The 21,032-nt window shown below is 39.6% G+C and overlaps 2 protein-coding genes across 2 annotated transcripts in view; both read left to right on the top strand.

Moving 5' to 3' along the window:
* The window catches only part of abhd17c (abhydrolase domain containing 17C, depalmitoylase), a 45,533-nt gene extending 36,002 nt beyond the window's left edge, over window positions 1-9,531 (top strand). Inside the window, exon 3 of the mRNA XM_063065770.1 lies at window positions 7,873-9,531. Coding sequence (XP_062921840.1) covers window positions 7,873-8,092 — 220 coding nt within the window. The 3' untranslated portion in view covers window positions 8,093-9,531. The remainder of the gene's footprint in view (window positions 1-7,872) is intronic.
* A 5,962-nt stretch (window positions 9,532-15,493) lies between these two features.
* LOC134355616 (inactive cell surface hyaluronidase CEMIP2-like) overlaps window positions 15,494-21,032 on the top strand; it is a 116,890-nt gene continuing 111,351 nt past the window's right edge. Inside the window, exons 1-2 of the mRNA XM_063065761.1 lie at window positions 15,494-15,959; window positions 17,194-17,546. Of these exons, the coding sequence (XP_062921831.1) occupies window positions 17,201-17,546 (346 nt within the window). The 5' untranslated portion in view covers window positions 15,494-15,959; window positions 17,194-17,200. The remainder of the gene's footprint in view (window positions 15,960-17,193; window positions 17,547-21,032) is intronic.

Here is a 21,032-nt window from a genome sequence, read left to right as displayed (position 1 = left end):
AAATATTAGAAATAGATCCATTATGAAAAGGTTTCAGAGTAAAAATTGTATCAATTAAATTCTTATCTGGAGATTTAGGAAATGTATGAAGTTGAGAATGCAAAAAGTCTCTTTTTTAGTATATAGTATTTCTGTTTTTGCATGATTTTTGATCTATTCAATATATGTATAATGTAATTGTTTTAGTATTTTATTTTTTTCTATATTATGTATTGCATTGAACTGCTGTTGCTAAGTTAACAGATTTCACATCACATGTCGGTGATAATAAACCTGATTCTGATTCTGTAAACAGGCTCGACCAGTTTGGCAAGCTGGTCAGCCATTCAGTTAATGTTAGGTTCTTTTTTGCTTTTTTTTTTCAGTATTATTCCTGGACTAAGAGTTCTAATGAAGAACATTTGGCTGAAATCTATGTAGACAATATCTACTGCCCTATGTATATCAGTCCTCTTCATCACCTCTTCAAAAAAATTTAATTCAAATTTGTGAAAATTAATTTTCCATGCACAAAACCATGCTGACTATCATTAATCCGTCCTTGTTTTTCCAATCGCAAATAAATCCTATCGCTCAGAATCTGTTCCAATTAATTTCCCGCCCTGGCTTATCCCTTCTGAGATAAAGATGAAACTTTTGGTTTTCCTCCAGTCTCCTCTTCAATGGCTAACGGAGTTGCAAAAATCTGTGCCAGGGCCTCAGCAATCTCCTTCCTTGCTTCCCATAGATCTTAAGATACACTTAGTCAGGCCTAAGGGATTTACACACCTTTGTATATTTCAAGCTCTGCCACACCATCACCTTCATTATGTTGATATTTGCCAAGATACCTCTATTCTCTGTCTTCGACTCACTAGCTTCCATGCCTTTCTCCATGGTAAACACAGACAAATATGCTTTTAACATATTGCCTGTTTCTTGTGGCTCCACACATAAGTTACGGTTGATCTTCAAGGGGACCCCTTTATTTTCTCTAACTACCCTTTTGCTCTTAATAGGGACTTCTATGATTTTCCTTTATCTGATCTAGCTCTTTCCCGGACCTTTTTAATAAGCCCTACCCCAAACTTTACCTTAATTCTGAGGAAGTTCCAGACAACATTAGGGAATTAAAGTTACATACTATTACAATGCTATTCCTACACTTCATGCTTCACCCCATATGTCCTCAGTGGACATTCCCTAGGATGTTCTCTCTGAGCAGTGCAGTGATGGTCTCTCTAACAAATAGTGCAACTTGGTCTCATTTCTTGCCTCCAGCTCTTGCACTGAAAGTATTAAAAATCTGAAACATGGAGCTGCCAATCTTACCCATCATTCAACCATGTTTCTGTGACAGCTATAATATCATAATTGCATGCCAATCCATGCTTAGAGTTCATCTCCCTTACCTGCGAAGGTTCTTGCATTAAAGAAAATAGTTTTTGAATCTTGCTTTAACCTTGACATATTTGCTTTAACATCTGCTGTACATTTGCTTCAACAGCCTCATCTGATACACTACTGCTTTGGGTCCCATTCCTTGGCAGTATTGTTTAAACCTAGCAGATCTCCCCGGAAGAATATTGGTCCTCCTCCATTTCAGATGCAACCCATCCCCCTTGTACCATCTCTTCAGCTACACATTCATTTACCTTATTCAAGATTCAAAGATTCAAAAAACTTTATTGTCATTCTAACCGTACATCAGCTCTGCAGGGGAGAATGAGACAGCGTTTCTCAGGAGCAGTGTAATCATAACATAACAAATGCAACACTAAATAATAAACATAACAATAAATAGTAAAACACAACAGCCACATGTCAGTTAAAATCAAGTTATAAGTGTCCAGTGCAAGTTAAGTGTCCAAAGCAGAGTCAGGTAGAGCAGCTATTTAGCAGTCTGGCTGCCTGTGTGAGGAAGCTGTTTAGTAGCCTCGTGGTTTTATTTTTGATGCTCCTGTAACGTTTGCCTGATGGCAGAAGAACAAACAGTTCATGGAGAGGGTGTGAGGGGTCTTTAATGATGTACCGTGTCTTCTGGAGGCATCGACTCTGAAAGAAGTCTTGGACAGAAGGTAGGGAGACCCCAATAACCTTCTCTGCTCCCCTAACCACCCTCTGCAAGGCTTTTTTATTGACAGCGCTGCAACTGAAGTACCAGGTTGTGATGCAGAAGGTCAGCACACTCTCAACCACGCCTCTGTAGAATGTAGTTAAGATGTTAGTGGGGAGTGATGCTTGTTTAAGCTTCCTCAGAAAGTGCAATCTCTGCTGGGCCCGTCTCACAGCCCCAGTGATGTTCCTGGACCAGGTGAGATTGTCCGAGATCTGCACCCCAAGGAACTTGAAATTTTCCATTCTCTCCACCGTGGAGCCGCTGATGCTGAAGGGTGTGTGCTCAGGCTGAGACCGTCTGAAATCGACAATTATCTCCTTGGTTTTGGTGACATTAAGCATCAAGTTGTTATCCCTGCACCAGCTCCCTAGGTGTTTGACCTCCTCCCTGTACATTGTTTTATCATTTTTGCTGATGAGCCCCACCACTGTGGTATCATCTGCAAATTTAATGAGCAGGTTCTCCTTGAATCTGGCTGCACAGTCATGTGTTAGCAGTGTAAACAGCAATGGGCTAAGCACACAGCCTTGTGGGGATCCAGTGCTCAGTGTGATGGAGTCAGAGATGTTCCTGCCAGCACGGACTGACTGTGGCTCCTCCGTCAAGAAATCCAGAATCCAGAGACACATGGCAGTGACAGTTTCTCCACTAGTCTGTGCGGGATGATGGTATTGAACGCTGAACTGAAATCAATGTACAGGATTCTGGCATAAGTGTCTTTGTTGTCCAAGTGAGAGAGAACTGTGTGCAGTGTGGTGGATATTGCGTCCTCCTTTGAGCGATTTGGACGATAAGCAAACTGTAGAGGATTCAGTGATGAGGGGAGGCTGGCTGTAATATGAGGCTTGACAAGCCGTTCAAAACATTTCATTACTATGGGAGTCAGGGCAACGGGACGGTAATCATTTAGGCAGGCTACAACTGATTTCTTTGCTACAGGGATGATTGTGGAAGTTTTGAAGCATCTGGGGACAATAGCTTGACTAAGGGAGATGTTGAAAATGTCTGTCAGGACATCGGCTAATACATCAGCACATTCCTTGAGCACACGGCCAGGAATGTTGTCGGGACCTCCCGCTTTTCGTGGGTTGACCCTGGCAAGGGTCCTCCGTGTTTGCTCTGGATCAATGATTGGAGCCGTCTGGTCAGATGGTAAAAAGGGACTGGCTCTCCCCCTTGCTGTAGTGTTTGATGCTTCGAAGCGGGCAAAGAATTTGTTAAGCCTGTCTGGTAGAGAGGCATCGCTGTCATCAGTTATCTGCCTGATCTTGTAGTCTGTCAGAGCTTTAATTCCCTGCCACATCCGTCTGGTGTCACCTGTGTCACAGAAGTGTCCGAGTATTTTGCCCGCATAGGCCCTTTTCGCTTTCCTGATCCCTAGTGAAAGTGCAGACCTAGCTGAGCGAAGCGCACTCCTGTCCCCCGATCTGTAGGCTGTCACGGGCCTTCAGTAGTGAACGCACCTCTGTTGTCATCCATGGCTTTTTATAACCACGTGCGGTGAAGGTTTTCATCACAGTGACATTCTCCGTGCATTTGGCTGTGTAGCTGATTACTGCCTCCGCATACTCCTCAATGTCTGTATGGTCATCATAGGAGGCTGCTGTTTTGAATATGTCCCGGTCTGTGTGCGAAAAACAGTCTTGTAGTGCTGAGGCTGCTCCTTTTGGCCAGACCCTTATCTCTCTTTTCTCTGCTCTCACACGTTTAAGCAGAAGTTTATATGCTGGTGTTAACATGACAGATATGTGGTCAGAGTGGCCAAGATGGGGGAGGGGGGCTGCTTTGTATGCCTGGGTGTGTTGGTATAAACCAAGTCCAGTGTGTTGTCTCCTCTGGTTTTGAAATCTACATATTGCCAGAATTTGGGGAACACAGTCTTTAAGCTAGTGTAGTTAAAGTCCCCAGCAATCACCACAAAGCTGTCAGGATGTGTAGTCAGTAGCTCACTGATGGCTTCATTTAGGCCTCCCAGTGCTTTGTTAGCATTAGCCTTAGCATTGGCACTGGGAGCTACATAAACAGCTGTCACAAGCATGATGGTGAATTCCCTCAGCAGATAGAATGGCCGGCATTTCACAATGAGAAATTCAGCCAGAGGTGAGCAGTGTTTAGCAACTACTGTAGGGTTCACACACCAGTCTTTGTTTATATAAACACACAGACCTCCTCCTCAGCTCTTACTGGAGCTAGCTGCCTCTCTGTCTGCACAAAATGGTGTCATTCCCTCTCGCTGTTTCGCTGCGTCCGGTATGTTGTCATGGAGCCAGGATTCCGTTAAGACATACACACAGCAGTCTTTAAATTCCTTGTGTGTTTCTCTCAGCAGACGCAGCTCATCCAGCTTGTTGTCGATGGAGCGGACATTTGAGAGCAGGAGGGATGGTACCGCTGGCCTGGTGGGGTTAGCTTTCAGCCTAGCATGGATGCCAGCCCTCTTACCCCTCCTCTGTCTTCTCTCACAGCGCTTTCGCTTCGTCCTCCCTCGGGAAGCAGCCGGCTTGGTAGTGGATAGTAGTCCATAGCAGCGTAAACTGTCCATGTCACACCAGAACTCGTCAGTTTTTCCAACATAGTATGCCCTGATGTTAACGAGCATATTCCAACTGTATGTTATGCGTCCAGGACAAACAGAACAAACACTAGATACACTTATCACTCCCTGAGGGGCAGCTGCGTCCATGCGCGCCGCCATCTCTTATTCCTACCCTCACTAGCATATCAAGTCCAGTCTTTTATTGTCATTGAACTATATACATTATATGGTTATATCTATATGTATATGTGTGTGTGTGTGTAGATATATATATGTATATACACGAAACATTTCTTCAAACCAGGGTGTAAAGCACAATGGTACACATTACATACAGAGCAGAACAATAACTTACGAAGGTAAGGATGAAATATACAGATGAATCACACATAAATAACAAACTAAAGTGCATTAATATTATAAGATATGGAACAGATTAACCAGGGACATTTCCAATACGATGCGGCGGGGAGTTCAGAAGCCTAATGACCCAGGGGAAGAAACTGTTTCTCATTTTAACCATTCTTGTTTTAATGCATCGTAGTCTCCTGCCTCATGGTAGAAAGTCAAAGAGGGTGCTGGATGGATGGGCAGGATCCTTAATACTAAGGGCCCTGTGTATGCAGCGCTCCTGATAATTGTCCCTTATGGATGATAGGGAGACCACTATGAGCCTCTCAGTTGTTCTCACATTCCTTTGTAGGAACTTCTGCTCCAATGCTTAACTGCTCCCATACCAGATGGAGATGCAGCTTGTCAGGATGCTCTCAATGGTGCTTCTGTAAAATATAGTTAAGATGGGGACAGGTGTCCCTTGCTTGCCTCAATCATCTTAGGAAGTGGAGGCGCAGAAATATCACACAGATTATAACCCTGGAGTCTTGCTTTTTAATCTTTTGCCTAATTCTTTACATAGTGGATTTCAGTTAATTGAAGCACATTGGGACCAGTATATTTTGGGCCAATTAAGCAGCTGCCTCACTTAGCTGAAGTTTTATGGAAATGGTTAAAAAGGTATATAAAAAAAAGACAATCTACCGTTTAACTGAGTAACAAATTATGTATTTGAAATACAGAACAAATTAGAACTACAAATACTACTATATTATAAAACTGTGTATTCTTAAATTATCAACAGTACATTACCATGTTCTTTTGACTGTAAATGAATAAAATCTAGGCAGACCTTCCGTGCCGATAATGGACTGCCTTCATACAATGTTTCAGATGATTGTTGTTACCATCAAATTCTTCGTAGTTCCTAACTTGAAATCATTTCATTTTCACTTCCAGCCATTTCTGGCATCTCCAGACCTCAATGAACTGCAGTTCTGAATTGTTTCGTTGCTTATTTTTTTGCCAACCATCAGTGACAAAAATCACTACTTTTTGAACACAAACAACTGCAACTGATACTATTTTAAAACTTTTCTCTAAGCATGTCTAACAGCCACACAAGTACACACACTATATGCTAGTTAGAAACTGGCAACTGTCTCCTGTCCCAGTTAAGTTGCATTGTGCCCCAAATAAACGAAAGAAATCCTGGCAGGACCTTGTCACTCACTTGTACAAATATGACCACAACCTCTCGCTACTCATCCTCCCTTTCAAAATGTTCCTGGCATGCTCAGAAATGCCCTTTGATCCTAGTACCATGGAGGCAGGTACACCATTGCTTGCAGCCACAGAAATGCTTATCAGTACTCCTGACAACAGAGTCCCTTGTACGTGCTCTGAATTAGTAAAATGTGTGTGAGAAATGATGTTTTTCTTTTTCACTATATTAATCTGGTTGCAGTGTTTTCTACTCAAGTTTGTAGACAACAGTGAGTTAGGATACAATAATTTGCATAATTAAAAACAGGAAATTACAATGTGACTACTAAGTAAGTAGTCAATGCAATTAGCTTTCAAGGCTGAAATCAATTTTTTTTGGGTAAGTGGACATAGTATTCCACTGTTAATGTGATTATTTTATATACATCAGAAATGTAAATAGCCATATTTTAATTACCAATTAACTATCAATAGTAAAACCAGCTTAAATTGTAGAATTTTACATTTTCCTGAAAAACTGTATCAACTGTAACCAAGGTATTGAAAATAAGGTCATTTATTTCTTAGCACAGGTTTAAGAATTATTAAGCATTATCATATACTTTGCTCAGATATTTGTTTCATGGATTATTTTTTAGATGCAATAAAGAACTAATAAAATTGCATTATTAATTCCTTTCACTACAGCAGGATTTCTGTTAACTGAAGAGGCATTTGTTCAAATCCAGGGGAACATAGCAGTTAATCCTTATCTAGCAAAATTGTAGCATTGGTTTTATGATAAGTGAACAGTAGATTTAAATTGTTCATGTTAGTTGAGGCATGTATAGTCATAAAGTCATGTAGAGGCATGCTAAAACTGTCATGTCAGCCTGAATCATGTACTGAAATGTAAGTAAGGCATGTACCTACAGTCTTCTGAAATAAAAGCAATAAATGAAGTAACCTTCAGGAAGAGTAATGGTTAAATCATTAAGAGGTCTTGATGCAGTGGATGTGGAATGGACTTTTTCCTCGTATCCGGAATTAGGAATGATAGTTTTTAAAATAAAGTGATTACCCGTTTAGGGCAGAGAAGAAATGCATTTACTTATTTGAGAAACACTTCCTCAAAAGGGAAGGGAATATTTGTCTTGGAATATATTTTTTTAAAACCAGAGAGAAATAGATTCTTGATAAGCAAGGTACGTCAGTGGTTATTAGAGAGTCGGTTGGAATACAGAATTGAGGTTATATTCAAATCAGCCATAATCTAATCAAATGGTAGAGTAGCCTGGAGGGTTGGATTTGTTCAGGGCTATCGCAAGAAGCAGGAGTAGGACAATCAGCTCTGCAAACCTTCTCTGTCAAACAGTAAGATTATTGTCGACTCAATCTTGGCTTCAATGCTACTTTCCCCTCTTTATCTGTACAACTTAACACTTAATTCATAAATGATGACAAAGACCATTCTCCCATATTTTCAACTTGGACAGGGTGTGTTACAGATAGTGATCACATTCTATCACAGTGTCATGACTGACATAACACTTAAAATGGGCAGTTTCTGGCATGTAATTCTTAAAAAAAAATAGTCTGTTCACCTTTTGGCAATTTCACTAATGCATCAATATAATTAATATTGCTTCTTAATATTTTTGTATCTTTTATTTTTCAAACTTTATTTAATCTCTTCCAGCATTGACAAGATAACCAAGGTAGCGTCTCCTGTATTGGTAATTCATGGGACTGAGGATGAAGTGATTGATTTTTCCCATGGTCTTGCAATGTACGAACAGTGTCCAAGAGCAGTGGAGCCCCTCTGGGTCGAGGGAGCCGGGCATAATGACATTGAGCTTTATGCACAATACCTTGAAAGATTGAAACAGTTTATTAGTCATGAGCTGCCTATTTCTTAAGGACTCTGGATGTTTCCTAGGCAAATGTGAATTGACGAACAGCTCTAATTTGCACATGGTCTAACTGGATAACTAGCTTTTGATGACAAAATAAGCTATCACCTTTTAGGCTGATTCCATTTGAGAAACAGCACAAAATCTGTCTTTTTTTATACCAGGAAAAATCCATGCAATTTATGTATGTTGCACATGAAATAATATTTACCTACTGTAATTTTGAAATAGTTTTTGATTGTTATTAAAATTATTGTTTAATCATCTGGCTTTTTAGCATTCTATGTGTCTTGAATTTTTTAGGAGTAGAAATCTCTCTTTGGTCATTGGCATACTGAATGAGTCTAGCCAGTGGTTGTACTTCCCTCCTACACATTCACTTCCATTTATATTAAACAAATGAAGTTTGTGGAGATGAGTACAACCTGCTGCCAGTACTGAGTTTAGCAGTAATGACCAAAGACTGCTTTTACTTTTAAATTTTTTAACTTCTTTATAAACTGGAAACTTCTTGTATAATACAACGTAACACAGCTAAGTAGATAAAATAGCCCTTCATTGAAAGATGATCAAACCAATGTGCTGAAGTGATTTGAATGCTTGTTACCTTCTAGATATTTTAGCATTGCCTCAAAGTACTGTATTTGTAAAATTCAAGTGAAATTGGAACATGTTTCCAATTCTTTGCTAATGTTCTTTTGAGTGGTCTTAATGTTCCAACATCTGTGGAGATTCTTTCCATATTAAAATTGTTAAACAATACCTCATACTTCCCTAATGGTGCATATGGCTGAATACTTTATTCACAGATGTGTAAATTTATGAACTAATCAACAGTTCTTGTGTACTGTTTTCTGGGAGGGGGTTCCTGAAATGTAATGTCATTTTAAATTGTATTGCTCTTGTGTGATATCTTTGAAGGTGATAAGAGCTCTTCTATTGATGTGATAACTATCAAATAGCTTTTATCCTGTGAAATGTTTGATTTGGTGATGTAAATGCTTTTGTATCCTGAATTACTTGCACATTCAACTTTTAAAAATTTCTGCCATCTATTTCATAAATTTACATATCAGTAGTTAATATAGGAAGAGATGTAATTTGTTAATTTTAGTTGGAAAGACCAGAAAATTAAGATTTAATTTTGACTTTGGAATTGTATTGAAATATCCAAAAATAATGCAACACATTACTTAAAAAAAACTGAACAAAGCCTTAAATGTAATGAGGATCTCTGCATATTTGACTTCAATATTCATTGTTGTAAGTTGTACATAAGCAACAAATAGTTGCAATGGAATAAAAAATGCATGGAATGTAAAATGAGATTTTTAAAACTGGAACATTGTGTACAGTAAAAGCATCAAGAATACGATTTTGGCACATTTTTGGTGTGATCAGTTTAAAAAAAATTGAAATCTCAATTAAACATAAGAAATGCTGTGCGCAATAAACCCCTTGACTGCTTGTTCAGTTCTTTCAATTATTTTATGGGGGGTGAAAATAAAAGCTAAGTTTTGATGTCCATTACAAAAAAAAATGAGGGGTCTTTTTGGTGTAATTTTTTTCTTTCTATTTTTGAACTGTGGATAGTCTGGAAAGTTACTCTGGTGGGTTTCTAAATGCTCCTGACAAATAGAATCTAGGCTCTCAGTGCCATCCCAAAAGCTGCAGCTCCATTTCAACCATTCATGGGCTAGAGATTCTCATGACCTTTTCTGGATGATTTGACAAAATTCTGGGCGTGTTTCTTCTGTTCATCTGGTAGTTTTTTTTCCTGAGATGGACCTTTGGGTAGAGTACATCTTTTGTGATTCTGGTCTCAGGCACATAAACAGTGTAGCCTGTCCATCAGAACTGGCTGAAAGTAGTCTGTACCTCAGTGCTGAGAATATTGAACTCCGCCATGGACGGTCCCAAGCCCGGCTGCGAAAGGAGGAGGGTTGGGCATAGGGCTAGCAACCCCATCCCGTAAAAACCCAGAGCTTTATAAATGCAAACAGAAGCTCTGCAGACCTCAATCCTGGGAGAGGAAGGAGCTTTGCTTAGCAGCAGAGGGCTATGGCAAGCTACTGTCAGTAGCCTACGTCCCAGTAGGAGTGATGGGCTTAAGAGAAGAAGAACTGAGAATGTTGACCTAGGAGAGATGCTGACAATGGTTGTTTATTCTTTTGCTGGATTTTGAGGATATGGAGGATTTTGTGGAGAGTGTTGGTAGATATGCCTGCTGTAGTTCACGTCTCAGAAGAACAGGGGTCCTGTAGCCTAGGAGACCATGAGGTTTGTGCCTTGTTTTGTTGCGATTTTTGATTACCTTTTCCCAGGTGGCCAAAGACCACATTGTTGTAATGATAAATTTTGCTATTAATATCTGGCCTTGTGAGAGGTGGATTTATCCCAATTCTACAAATGGATCTTTGTTCAAATGCAGATAACTGGTGAGGAATCTACAAGAGGATTACATCCAATTGATGCTTGCTCTCTTGGTACTGCACTACTTCGCTTGGCTATAGACTAATTTTTCTCGTGCAACAATTCCTTATTCTGTATATTCACCCAGTTTGTCCAAGCCTGTAAAATATTTCCAGACACTTCACATCGTTCATGCTTTAGGAATAAAGATATTTCTTCAGAAATTTATTGCTACCAGCTTCCAATTTCTATTCAAGTTCAAATTTTCTTCTCTCCTTATTCCATATCTTTAAGCTTCTTGTTCCTCCAAAATCCAAATACCCACCATTTCTCACTACATTTTCACATACTTAGGAAAAATTGCCACCTTGCAAATTTCAACAGTTAGCACATTCTAACTGGTTGCCTCACCCTCTGGTATGGGGGGGGGGGGGCCACTGCACAGGATTGGAAAAAACTACAGAAAGTTGCATACTCAGCCAGCTCCATCATGGGCACTAGCTTCCTCAGTATTGAGGACATCCTCAAAAGGCTATGACAAAAAATCCATCATTAAGGACTCCATCATTCAGGTTGACCTCTTTTATTGTTACCATTAGGAGGTGGTAGTACAGGAGCCTGAAAACACACACTCAGTGTTTTAGGAACAGCTTCTTCCCCACCATCATCAAATTTCTGAACGGAAAATACTAGGCAAGCTCAAAGGTCTTAAGATGGATGAGTCACCTAGACCAGATGGACTACATTCCAGAGTCCTGAGAGAGGTTGCTGAAGAGATATCAGATGCATTGGTCATGAACGTTCAAGAATCGGGTGAATTTGGCATGGTCTCTGAGGACTGGAGTCACTCCACTCTTTAAGAAGGGAGGAATGCAAAAGAAAGGAAATTGTAGGCTAGTTAGCGTAAACTCAGTGATTGGGAAAGTGTTGGAGTCTATTATTAAGGATGAGGTTTCGATGTACTTGGAGACTAATGATAAAAATAAGTCAAAGTCAGCATGTTTTCTGTAAAGAGAAATCTCGCCAGAAATATCTGTTACAGTTCTTCAAGGAGGTAACAAGCGGGGAGGACAAAGGACAGGCAGTGGATTTACTTGGATTTTAAGAAGGCATTTGATAAGGTGCTACACATGAGGCTGCTTAACAAGATAAAATCCTACAGTGTCACAGGAAAGATACTCGCATGTATAGAGGAATAGCTGACAAGCAAGAGGCAGTGAATAGGAATAAAAGGGGGCTTTTCTGGTTGGCTGCCAGGAACTAGTGGTGTACCTTATTTTTCACATTGTCAATGATTTGGCTAATGGAATTGATGGCTTTGTGGCAAAGTTTACGGATGATATGAAGATAAGTGGAGGGGTAGGTAGTGCTGAGGAAGCAATGCGATTGCAGCACTACTTAGACAAATTGGAAGAATGGGCAAAAAAGTAGCAGATGTAATATTGTGTTGGGAAATGTATGATAATGCATTTTGGTAAAAGGAACAATAGTGTGGACTATTTTCTAAATGGGGAGAAGGTTCAAACATCAGAGGTGCAGAGTGTCTTAGGAGTCCTTGTGTAACACTCCCAGAAGGTTAATTTACAGGTTGAGTCTGTGGTAAAGAAGGCAAATGTAATGTTGGCATTATTTCAAGGGGAATAGGATGTAAAAGCAAGGCGATAATTACTAGTCAGGCTGCACTTGAAGTATTGTCAACAGTTTTGAATGAATGAAATATCTTTATTGTCATTGCGTCATGCACCAATACAGCAAAAATGAGTTTGCAACTTTCGTACTCAGTGCTATAAAACAACAAATAAAATAAATAAAATCAAGTAACCAGCCAGTACAAGCAATGTCCAGCAGTACAAAAGCGCAACTCAGATGCATGACAGCCATAAAACCAGTATTAGAAGTAGCAATATAACAAATTTATGGATGGTGCTTGATCGATTGGTTCAGAGCAATTATAGCTCTGGGGAAACAGCTATTTTTCAGTCTGGAAGTGTGGGCATAGAAAATCTTATAATGTCTGCCAGATGGCAGAAGCTCAAACAGACGATTGCATGGGTGTGTATTGTCCTTACAGATGCTTGTAGCTTTCCTTAGGCAGCGTGAGCTGTAGGTGTCCTCCAGGACTGGGAGCTGAGTCCCAATGATCTTCTGTGCGCTAGAGACAACCTGCTGAAGTGCTTTCCTATCAGCTGCTGTACAACTGAGATACCACACAGGGATGCAGTAGGTTAAGATGCTCTCTATGGTGCAGTGGTAAAACTTCACCAGCATCTGTTCAGGTAGACCGGCGTCCTGAGGAAAAACAAAAGTTGCTGTGCTTTCTTAACTATTGTTGTGGTGTTAGTGGACCATGTAAGGTATTCCCAGAAACCTGAAACTGGACACTCTCTACACTATGTCTCCGTTAATGTAGATTGGAGCGTACTCGTCATCCCGTGACTTTCCAAAGTTGATAATTAGCAACTTAGTCTTTGATGTATTAAGAGACAGGTTGTTCTCTGAGCACCATCTCACTAAGTTCTGTACCTCCACTCTGTACGCTGATTCGTCTCTGTTGGAGATCAACCCGATCACTGTCTGCGAATTTGACGATGGTATTGCTGTTAAATGCAGATACACAGTCGTAAGTAAAGATGGAGCAGACTCAATACAGAACCTTGTGGTGTACCAGTGTTCGGGATAGTAGTGGAGGACAGGTGAGGGCCCAGTCTCACTCCCTGTGAACGTTCTGACAAGAAATTCAGGACCCAATTACAGAGTGATGAGCTGAGGCCTAGCTATTGAAGTTTGGAGATGAGCTTGCTGGGGATGACAGTATTAAAAGCAGAGCTATAATCAACAAACAACATCCTCATGTATGTGCCCTCTCCCTCCAGGTGTGTCAGGACAGTGTGAAGAGCTAATGAGATGGCATCCTCTGCGGACCTGTTTGCTTTATAGGCAAACTGGTGTGAGTCCAATGTAGCAGGGATAGTGACTTTAATGTGGGAGAGGACCAATCTCTCAAAGCACTTCATTATTGTTGGTGTAAGGGCAACCGAATGACAGTCATTCAAATTATTGATGTATATTTTCTTCAGGACAGGCACTATGTTGGCTGACTTCAGGCACTTGGGGACCGTTGCCTGAGATAGAGACAGGTTGAAAATTCTTGTAAATACATCAGCCAGTTGTTCAGCACAGTCTTTAAGTACCCGTCCTGGAACTCCATCTGGGCCTGCAGCTTTTCGTGGATTGAATTTCTGCAGTGTGCGCTGTACATCATGTGTGCTCAGTGTAAGAACCTGTTCATCCTCTATGGCCGGGATTCTTGCACTCCTCACATTGTTATTAATTTTAAACCAGCCAAAGAAGGTGTTAAGTTCATTGGCCAGTGTGATGTCACTGTGGGGGCAGATGGGGTTACTCTTGCGGTAATAGCCCTGATGCCTTGCCACATGCTCCAATTGTTAGCACTGTTCCATATCTCAGAAAGGATATGTTGTCATTGGAAAGATTCCAAAGTAGGTTCACGAAGGTGATTCCAGAAATGAATGGGGTTAACATATGAGGAGTGTTTGGTAGCTTTGGGCCTGTACTCACTGGAATTTAGAAGAATGCAGGCAGGAGTGGGGGGAATCTCATTGAAACCTACCGCATGTTTAAAGGACTAGATATGGTAGATGTGGAGAGGATGTTTCCTGTGGTGGGGATATCCAGAACTAGAGGTCACAGCGTCAAAACTGAGAGATGACCTTTTAGAACAGAGATAAGGAGGAATTTTTTTTAGCCAGAGTAGTGAATCTGTGGAATGCTCTGCCACAGACTGTGGTGGAGACCAAATCCGTGGGTATATTTAAGGCAGAAGTTGATAATTTCTTAATCAGTCAGGGCATGAAAGAATATGACGAGAAGACAGGTGTATAGGGTTGAGTGGGATCCGGGTTAGACATGATGGAATGGCAGAGCAGACTCGATGGGCTGAATGGCCTAATTCTGCTCCTGTATCTCATGGTCTAAAATGATCCCATGAGCTAACACACTTTTTTCCACTTTTTCCACTGCTTATATATATTTCTTAATGTAATTCATAGTTTTTGTTATGTATTGCACTGTACTGCAAAACATATTTCACTACATTTGCCAATGATATTAAACATGATTCTGATAACTGAAAGATTATTTGACGTGAAATATTGACTGTTTCTCTTTTGACTGAGTGTTCCAGTATTTTCTGTTTTAATTTTTAGACATCCTGCAACTGTTACTTTTTTTTGTTTTGATTTTCAAATAGCTCACTCAAATGAAACGGGGCATATTCAATGGTCTGCTTCATAGTATTCTTTAATGCAATTTCTCGATACCGCTGAATTGTTGATCAATTTTTTTTTAATCGAGTGCCTAGGGAAAATCGATTTACAGATGCCTGTACCTTCGCCTCTCGGTACAAGATTTCATAGGCTGAGCCCGATTCTGAGAGCGGGACCAAAGGCAGACCGTGGAAACGAGGCTAATACCCCCATCCACTTAGCTGCCAACTCGGTCAGAGCGCATGTGCTCGGCTAATTCCGTCTTTCAGGTTGGGGATGTGCTCGAATCCTAGATTTGGCTCACTTTGCTGAACATTCGGCTGTCAGATGCCACGTGGATTTTGTTTTGGCTCTAGCCGCAGTCAACACAGAGGAAATGAAAGTACAGTATTGGTTTGACGCGGCGAGAAGGAGAATGAGGTCCAGGCCCCTGCTGCCGTGATAAATACAACGAATTCACCTATTTTTCAGCAGCAATTTCCAGACTTCACGTTGCTTAAGTATTCCCTTGCACTGGAAAGCAAAATAGTAAGAAATGGAAAAGACCTCTCGACTAAACTAAAAATAAATCTGATTTAAAATATATTTGCCAAGAGACAATATTATGGAAGCGATCAACTTTTAACCTCTTTTGTACGTACTTCAATGACTAGGCAAGTTAATTAGAACTGCACATTGTTCTTTTATGGCGCTAGGATGAGTGGGTGTCTCTATGGTCCTGCGATTTTGTACGAACCAGCTGACTCAAACGATGCGAAATCCTTCCAGCTTTTAGCGAGAGCGACTTTATTTATGTTGACTGACAGAAAGTGACAGTTCATCAACTCCCACCCTCAGTCGGGGGAGTCTCCAGTACCCTGGAATCTGAGGGTATAATTCTGCCAAATGGTTCCTAGCACATGGATTAAAAAAAAGTCAACGCAAAACAAAACAAGTTTGTTTCTATTGAAAAGTTAATTTAATATCACTGATGTCTGTCTGGCCTTAATTTGAAAAATTGACTCACAGGGCTGGCCAGTTTGGAGTTGGTCGCTTGGGATGTTATCAAATTGCTTTAGCGGAGTACTGGCAAGAATGTGAAGACGTCTGAGAGAATAGTTTATCTTCCGTTTGCAAGAAAACAACACCAGCCATATCCTTTAAGAGTAACTGCGAAGGAAGTCTATTGGACCAAGGTAAGGGAGAATTGTAGGTGTTGGAAATTGACGGACTGACTTATTAACTCTTTATTGTGCAGTTCTATTTGTTGAAAACTGGAGGGTGTAATAGTTTTGAAATGCAGAGAGACTTTTGGGTTTAAGTGATAATTTCCAACTGTGAAATCCAGAGTTCTAGATATAAAAAATCGCTATCCATTCTCTACGCAGAATGCTGAGCTTTGAAAAGAGATTTAAAGACTCAATTTAGAATAACTTAGTATTTTTAAGTGAATTCTATGTTTCAAGACAGTTTCATACCAGAATAAAATTTATTAACATTGACTTAGAAGATATGAAATGTACTGTGTTGCATCAGCAGGACAGTGCAAAGACAAAAATTATAAATTTCAAAAATATGTGATGAATCATTTTATTACCAATTTTTGTTTTAATAAAACAACGCCTTATCAACATAATTAAAAAGCACAACATCTGTCGAACTTACTAAGGTGATGACTGTAATGACAGCTCATTGGACATTAGTTTGTTACATGGAATTTTCAGGTAATCAGAAATACTGATATTTATCCTGGAAATAAGTTGGATGAAAATACCTACAAATCTTTCAGCCTAGTTCTTCTACCACTTTTCAAACTTACGTATTGAAATGTGTATTCAGGTGAATGAAACATGTATAGTCAAAGTTGTTTATTCTTCCTACTCATTTGTTTAATTTGATAATTACAATTGGCACACAAGTTAGAAGTTAAATGTTGAATATTTTCACTCTTTGCCCAATACTCTTTACTCTTCTGGTTTCTCAGAAGATCAGACAGTATCTATGGAGAGAGAAGTTTTCGGCCAGAGCACTTAGAAAATATTAAACATGGACAGCTTAAATTTGAAACAAGTGCAAAGTATGTGGGAAATGAACAGAAAAAGAGCTAATGTAATGTAATGTAAAAAGGTGTATAGAAACAAATGATTTGGATCTGAAAAATTAAAATGATCTAGTAAAAAAGAGAAGGTTTTTGGTACTTTAAATATGGCAATGGAAAGGCTGATAGATCCTATATGTAACATTTCTCACTAAAAGACAGTAGTTACTTCTACCCAGTCAGTCCTTTCATCAACCTGTGGCCTCTCCATTTCCGGTGGCTCTACAGCAACTGTCTTGGAGTCAGATTATAGCAGTTATCTATTGTTGTTTTCATTATGTTGAGTAGTAGATTGCAGAAGGTTGATTCTGACTTTCTAATATCATTTACAGATTCAAAATGCAAATGGATGGAAGTCCCAAGGTCCAATCTTCTCTCAAAGATACTTGTACCAACTGCACAGCTGAAAAGTTTTCACCATGTACAATACCTCAGTCCCTTCATTTAGTACATTATCAAAAGCAGTTGTTTCTTCAAAGTGACTCGCCTGCATCGGAAGCCACTCTTAGGCTTCTCTTGCCCAAGGATCATCTTTTAGAGAAAAGGAGGAGAGTGTTTTCTAGCCCAGAGGTTGCAGGAAAACTTGCACTTCACCTGCTTTATTTTGCGGTTTTTGCTGTAGCTGTACTGGGTTTGCTTCACTGGGATGGCAACTTGCAGTTATTCCAAGGAAACAGTTGCAAAGGTAAGCTAGATAGCAGTTCTCATTGCTCTAACACAGAGGGAAAACTAGATACAGTGGAGAACCATAAAACACAAATATGGAATTGACCCAGGAGGCTGGGAGAAATTTGACTTAGAAAGTTAAAGAGGATAGTAGGCTCATTAAAAACAGATGGATATATTACCAACAAATTAAAGCAATAGTAGAGCTTGTGACAGTCTTCACTGTAGAGAATGGTGGTAATTCTGGCATCCTAGGAAACTGATAAAGAATCAAAAATGGAATTCACTAAGTTCAAGGAATTGAAGAAGACAGTGCAGAAAAAATAATGGGACCTAAGGATTACAGGTACCAAGCAGAATGGTATTTAAGAACTTAGCTCTTAAAGAAGAAATTTAGCTTGTCATCTTCTAAATTGTCTTGATCCAGGAATTGGCTTATCACACCAGAAAACTTTACAATGAATGATACAGAAAAATCAGGATTTTTTAAAAATGATGGATTGTGGAGCATGTAACAAAATCTATAATTAGGCATATTGGTTAAAAGCTGAGCTGATTAGAGAGAGTCAATTCAGGTTTAGCCTAACTACATACTTTTGGCAGTCTGAATTGTGTAGGTGGAACAGTCTTTCAAGTAGAAGATTGTAGTAGGATGTACTTACATTGAGTTCCAGGAGACTTTCAATGAGTTTCCATGTTGTTTGGTAAAATGGAATACACAGATATGAAATGAAATTATTTGACTTGATTTGAAATTTAGTTACAGAGACAAAAGGCAGAACGTGGTAATAATTCATGTATATTTGTATTTAGAGAAGTAACCTTTAGTGTGCCTTAAATATCTGTGCATTGTCTCTAATATTTATCAGTGATTTAGGTAATGTAGCAGAGACCATGTTGGCAAGCTTGATAATGAAACCAAGGTAGGAGATATTTGTTGTGGATAAGAGCATTTGTCTACTGGTGATCTTCATTACCTCAGTATACAAAGCAGTAGCAATAAAATTTGATTGTGGCTAAATGTAAGGCCAAGAAGGAATAACTCCAAATATATTTTAAATGATGAAAAGTTAGGAATAGTAGAAATCTAGAGATATTCAGTGGTCAATGAGATTTATTGGTTAGAAATGTTACTGGAATGTTAGCCTTCATATGAGGGAGTAAGGTTATAAAATTAATGTATTTAGTTAGACAGCATCTGGAGTATCATGTATGATGAAGGATGCTAAGAGTGTAAACTCTGGAATTTCTTGCCTAAATCCCTCAGCTATCCTGTCCTGGCTATTTCTCATATTCTACATTATCTATTTTAATTGTGCAGCATGTCAATACTATATTATACAACGCCCACAAAATGGTGAAGGAACTCAGCAGGTCATGCAGTATCTATTGGAGGAAAATGAACAGCCGATATTTTGGGCCAAAGACCCTTCATTAGGAGACCGAAATCCTGATGAAAGATCTTAGCCCAAAACATTCACTTTTCTTTTCTCTCCAGAGACGCTGCCTGACCGAAGTTCCCCTAGCATTTTGCATATGTTGCTCAAGATTTCCACCATCTGAAGAACCTATGTCTGTGACATTCCTTAATAATGTCCCTTTCAATATTACTTGAATGCATTACAATGTTATACAAAATATGAGTTCTGATGTTGTGAATATATTCTTGTCAATCTGTCCAACAAAATTTCACAGGATATTACCAGTGTTTTTAAGAATTGTAAGGAGGAGTTATATAAACTAGACTTATTATTCCCTAATGAGTAGATTAAAGGGTGATTTCATCCATATTTGTAGGATTTGGAATTGAATTGTTGAAGTGGATAAAGAGAAACTATTTCTTTTAGTCAACTAGTGGAGGATAAGGGATTTACTTTTACCTAGAAGCCTCTAGGGAAGTAAACATAGAATATTACAGCATAGTACAGACCCTTCAGCCCATGATGTTGGGCTGAACTTTTAGCCTACTCTAAGACCAATCTAAACCTTCCGTCCTACATAGCTTTTCTATCATTCTATCATCCAAGTTTCTTAAATGCCTCTACCACCACCTCTGGCAAATCATTCCACGCCTTCACCACTATCTGTGTGAAAAAAACTTCACATCTGACATCATCCCTATACTTTCCTCCAATCACTCTAATATTACGCCCCTTGTGTTAGCTCTTTCTGCCCTAGGAGAATGTTTCTGGCTATCCACTTGATTGATGCCTCCTATGATCTTGTGAACCTCTATCACTCTCCTTGGCTCCAGAGAGAAAAGCCCTACCTTGCTCAATATATCCTCATACGATATGCTCTCTAATCCAGGCAGCATAAATCTCTGCACTCTGTCTAAAACTTCCACATTTTCCCTATAATAAGGCAATCACAACTGAACACAATATCCGAAGTGTGGTCTAACTGGGGTTTTATAGAATTACAACATTACCTTGCAGCTCCTGAGCTCAATCCCTGACTAATAAAGATGTTCTTAACAATCTATCAAAATGCATGGTAGATTTGAGGGATCTGTTCCTCCACACTGCTAAGAATCCTGCCATTAACCCCATGTTCTGCCTTCAAATTCAACCTTCCAAAGTGAATCATTTCACACTTTTCTGGATTAAGCTCCCATCTGCCACTTCTTAGCCCAGCTCTGTATCTTGTCAATGTCCTTTTGTACCCTATGAGAGCCTTCGACCCTATCCATACTCCATCAATATTCATGTCTTCTACAAACTTACTAAACCCATCTTTCCATTTCCTCATCCAAGTCATTTATGAAAATCACAAAGAGCAGGAGTCCCAGAACAAATCCCTGTGGACACCGCTGGTCACCGACATTTAGGCAGAATATGCTCCATCTACAACCACTCTTTGTCTTCTATGGGCAAGCCAATTCCGAATCCACACAGCCAGGTTTCCTTGGATCCCATGCTCCCGATTTTCTGAATCAGCCTACCTTGGGCAACCTTATCAAACTCTTTACTAAAATCCATATGCACCACATTTACTGCTCTGTCTTTATCCATGTGCTTTGTCACATTCTCAAAGAATTCAGTCAGGCTCACGAGGCTTGATTTGCCCCTCACAAAACCATGTTGACTATGCTTCTACAAATGCCCAAAAATCCTGTCTCTAATAATCTTCTCCAATAATTTGTAATCACGAAAGTAAGACTCACTAGTCTATAATTCCCAGAGTTATCCCTACTCTCTTTTTTGAACAAAGGAATAACATTTGCCACTCTCCAGCACTACTCCTGTGGACAGTGAGGACGCAAAGATCATTGCCATAGGTACAGCAATCTCTTCCCTCGCTTCCTGTAGTAATCTGGGGTATTTCCCACCCACCCCTGGGGATTTATCTATTCTAATATTTTTCAAAGGTTCCAGCACATCCTCTTTCTTAACATCATATGTTGTAGCAGATCAGTCTGTTTTACACTGTCCTCACAAATGTCAAGATCCCTCTCACGGATGAGTACTGAGACAAGGGTATTCATTAAGGACCTTCCCAGCTC

The sequence above is a fragment of the Mobula hypostoma genome, chromosome 13 (assembly GCF_963921235.1).
Source record: "Mobula hypostoma chromosome 13, sMobHyp1.1, whole genome shotgun sequence".
NCBI lineage: Eukaryota > Metazoa > Chordata > Chondrichthyes > Myliobatiformes > Myliobatidae > Mobula > Mobula hypostoma.
Note: the sequence above shows the minus strand (reverse complement) of the source record. Positions and strands in the feature narration are given on the sequence as shown.